A 4354-nucleotide genomic window follows, 5' to 3' on the forward strand; every position below is an offset into this window, starting at 1 on the left:
AGTAATGATATTGCATCCGTATCCATATTCTCCCCCTTTCTCCAAGGAGTTTTTTTTTTTTTGTTGATTTTGAGGAACGAACGGAGAGTGTCTTTTTTTTTTTTGTCGTGACTTCTCTTATGCGTCCGATTGGTCAAGAGTATTTCCTCCTTCACGCAAGATCAAACGTGACTTTTCGGCCGACAGAGTGCGCAAGACGTTTCCGGAGGTGACAGCGCAGGCGGAAGGAAAGAGGATATGTGTCGGGAAAAGGGGTAGACGTCCAGCCTTATTCTGCTGATCCTCATGCCAAAAGGACGAATACAACGGTGTTACAGCACGGGCGTATTTTCATGTCTCACGCATGGATCTACGTGCATTCTCTAGCACTGCGCATCTTGATTTTCCCTCTAGCTGAGAGCGGCTGAATGTATGTATGTATGCTCTGTTCGGACTTAAACGGCTGAGCCTGCTCAAAATGCTGCACAATATGTGAATACGAAAATCGACGAAATGGGAGAAATGTGGGATGTGGATCAATTAATGATTGAGCGCATTAGTATCCAAATGGCATCATATATTTGGGAAAGCATTGAGCGGGTGCTTCGGCATGTAAAGCGCAAGAGGGGATAACGGCTAACAAGCCTACCACTGAATCGTAGCCCGCACACCCGTTTTCCCACGAAATCTTCATCAATAGGCATGGCACTGCTCAGCCCTGGTCAGCAAGCCTTGCTGCTTAATCCGATCTCGCGTGTCGTGATATTTATTGATCGGATTTGGTTAGGGTGCGTGCCACACCCGCTGTACTTCTTCACCAGCGTTCTAACCTAATACAAAGTATGATAAAAAGCTCGCTATTATTGATGCTCAAGGTTCAGCATGATTTGACTTCTAGTGAAGAAAAACACTCGTCTGCATTCTCTACAAGCAGCTGCAAAAGTGCATTCATCCTGAATTATTTTGTTTCAGCCTTTTTTTTTTTTTTTTTTTTTTGGTTGAACCCAACTACATATGAGAGCAGTTTTTGCTCAGGTCGCCGCCACTCACAATTGTGCAGTTCGCAAGGATCCAGGGGTCATCAAGGTTCCGCTAGTAGGCCATGGTTATTCAGATTCTGCAATTAGCTACTTTTAACTGCATGTCCATACTCATGAAAAAACTCAATCAACATGGGTCGATGTTAGTTCTTACCTCACTTATTGATAACTCGGGATGAAGCTATCCATGTATTCGCGGACTTGCTCCCACAAAGGGGAAAAGAGCACGCATATACACACCACCGGCCATGCCGCTCACGAAATAACCGCTCGCCCCTTCCACGGAAGCAGCCGTGGGTGCGGGCGGGAAGTCCCCTTCAGCCTCCAAATGATGCATCTCGCCTCACCTTCCAGTCCTTTCGCTACACCCTGTGAGTCTACTCTCCTGTCATGACTTCCCAGTCAACGTGCAGGTTGTTTCCCCTCTTCATTTTGAATCGTTCATGGGCTGACCTTTGAGAAATTTTCTCTGCTTAGCGTAGTATTCTTAGACAATTGTGCCTTGAGAATCATAACTAAAGGTTGCACTCTCTTCACCCTCCTGCGCCACATTGTTAGCGCTCAAGTACCCTGACGTTTAACGAGCCCCATTGAGCCCCACCAACAAAGGCCCCAAGAGCGGAAGCAGAGCGATGTGGCTTCAACATTGCGGGGTGTAACGGAGACTGATTGGGCTATTGTTTCTTGCTAGATATTTTGCTGCATGGAAATTGCAAACCGCCGTCTGTGTAAGATACAGGTTTTTCAGTACCATACAGAATTCGGTGACAACTCAAACATCAATTGTATCATAACAAATACGGTATGTCGGGACGGTTGATGTCGTATGCATCGTATTTCTGGCAAGGGAAATACACGCGTTGTCGGGAAGATGAGGCTTCGGAGGAGCCCACGAGGAGCCCTGGAGAGGAGATTCGGGAACGGTTGGCTGTGACGGGGAAAAGTTGGTCGTGGCAAATGAACAAGCAGCGAGGACCATCCTTCACTGCTTTCCTGGCGGTTTTTTTTTTTTTTTTTTTTTTTTTTTGTTTTGTTTGAGCCCCACTTCTTCTTGAGTCACAAGAAATGCTGAAACACCTTCACCTACTACCAGGAGAGATTTCTGATAATAGAGCCGGTGGTACCCAACCAGCTGGAACCTTCGTGCATCCTAGCGATACTGTCGTCATTTCTATCCCATGTGCCCCAATGGGGGCCTGGTGCAGCATGGCCTCATTCTTGTTTCCCCGCAGGTTGTATTGCGATGTTACTTCTTCTTTATTTCTCTTTTCGAAATATTTCTTCCACTTCCACCCGTCTCTCCAAGAAAGAAAGCACCTGCCAAGCGCGGGCCCCTTCTCCTCTGAGGCTCCTAAGTTACTGGGGTCTTGTCCTTAGGTAAAAAATGACAACCACGGAGACATCATTTGCGATGTTTCACCGCAAAGGGGCCATCAAACTAACATTATCATCCCACCCTTCACATCTGAACTAATGCCCCTTCTTGTTGGAGAATTGGACTTTTGCCACTAGGCTAAAAGGAGAATTTCCCCAAATTAGCAGGGCGGTCCAGTGATGTTTTCAGGTTGATGTCATTGTAACAGAGGGAATCACAACATGAAACGATCGCCTATGGGGATGCACATACTCATGATTTATATTGAAATGTACTGTGTATGTATAGAACGTCTGATTTATATTACTAGTTTGCCCTATCGACAGGCGCCTGTTCTCATCGCATTATTGCTGTTCTCAGTCCATCCCGACAACACTGGCAACTACTAGTAGTCGTCAAGGGCTAACTCTGCTTCTTGCGTCGCTGGCCTTCCTAATCATCAATGATCGAGAGACAAAAAGATATCATTGTATTCCTAGACCATATATTTTATGGCGGCTCCTGCGGCGGACAGGGTTGTTCCACATACATGTGCAACTGTACTCCGTATTGTCCATTGGGTTCCTGATGGGGTTAACTCCTTACATTAGGTACGGAGTAGAATTTGGTTCAGTCACATATGTAAGCGCTATACGGTGTGTTTTGGTGAATACTTTCTCGCTCGTGTGAATCCCGGCAAATTGGTAACATGTTTTCTTTACTCATTTCATTCTGTTTCTGTGGGACGTCTAAGTGGTTGTATTAGCATGTCGGCAGCTGGGGCATATATGTGCGGTGCGCTAGTCCGTGATAGGCAGCCTAGGGCCAACAGTTTCACCCTGCCAACTTTGATATTCCTCCCACATACTGCAGGAATTAAAAGGCAATTATTAGTAATGTTTGTCGTCATCTCGGGAAATTCTTTTCTGGAAATGGTAGATCAGTGCGTTTCTGTAGATCTAGCGTATGCTGTTCTGTGGGGTCGATTTTGGTGCACCATTTTTGAGTCCTGAAAACAGTTCCATCTCGAAACGCTGCTTTCCATATGGTTCAGGTTCGTTTCGCAACTCGGCCAACATATCCGTGCCCGGTGGAAAATCATGCTCGAATATTGGTTCACCCGCACCTTGCATGTTCGCTAGAACTGCCTGTCGGAAATGCCAACGTAACAGTGCATCAGAAACGCGGTGGGGGTCTTGTGGGTTACGGCAGACAGGATCCAGGATCTTATCATCCAGTCCGAACGGATCAGGACCAAAATAGGTGATTTTATAGCCGTCCTGTTCGAGGTTTGTTAATAATAGCCTCATTGTAGTCTTGGTTACAGAATACTTGCGTACATCCGGGTTGATTGAAAACAAATAATTATTAAAGTCCGTGTGGAAAGTAGCCTGCAGCAGCAATCCATTTTGAATGGAATTGATTCCTGAGCCTCCAGTTGTGCTGTCCATGTCTGTAATCCACCGTCCGTAATTGAACTCCGTCCAGATGCTTTCACAGGCCAGTGGAAATATATGGGCCGCTTCGAAGCCAGACCACGTATTCCACGGAGCGCGAATGTTCACAACGCCGGATACCACACACTTTCCATCGCGCGCGCGGACACCGTCACGAAATGCATCCACTCGACCGGATACACTGTGACTAATGAGTCGAGCGACCCATGGTTCGTTGTTCACGCGAATAGAGCCTGAACTTATTAGCCGTGTTTGCTTGTGTGAAAAAGTGATGACCTACTTTGACAGTAAATGTCGTATTCGCCAGGTTGAAGAGCAGCATCTGTTGGGCCGATCGTAATCCAAGAATCTCGATGTTTCACACTCCACTGATCATCGACGGCAAAAAGAACTCCATCTAAGATTGACAAAAGATTCGCTCCTGTCATTGAGCCGTTTTGATAAGTCCCTCCCAGTAAATTGCCAGTGGAAGCCTCATAGAGCCAGACGTTTCTCCAAGACGCTCGATCAACGGGCATTGTATT

At 46.4% G+C, this 4354-nt stretch overlaps 2 protein-coding genes across 2 annotated transcripts; both read right to left on the reverse strand.

Annotated features, from left to right (window-relative positions):
• Positions 1-701: 701 nt before the first annotated feature.
• On the reverse strand, positions 702-1998 carry HCAG_00762 (predicted protein; the record flags this gene model as incomplete). The annotated part of the gene is made up of 4 exons (XM_001543666.1): positions 702-809; positions 1030-1071; positions 1473-1534; positions 1875-1998. The coding sequence occupies 4 exons, from the start codon at positions 1996-1998 to the stop codon at positions 702-704; spliced, it is 336 nt and encodes a 111-aa protein (XP_001543716.1).
• A 1334-nt stretch (positions 1999-3332) lies between these two features.
• HCAG_00763 (predicted protein) lies at positions 3333-4348 on the reverse strand (the record flags this gene model as incomplete). The annotated part of the gene is made up of 3 exons (XM_001543667.1): positions 3333-3653; positions 3714-4063; positions 4111-4348. 3 exons carry the CDS (start codon positions 4346-4348, stop codon positions 3333-3335), a joined length of 909 nt encoding a protein of 302 aa, XP_001543717.1.
• Between the last annotated feature and the right edge of the window lie 6 nt (positions 4349-4354).

The sequence above is a fragment of the Histoplasma capsulatum genome, genomic scaffold (genome assembly GCF_000149585.1).
Source record: "Histoplasma capsulatum NAm1 scaffold_1 genomic scaffold, whole genome shotgun sequence".
Lineage (NCBI taxonomy): Eukaryota > Fungi > Ascomycota > Eurotiomycetes > Onygenales > Ajellomycetaceae > Histoplasma > Histoplasma mississippiense.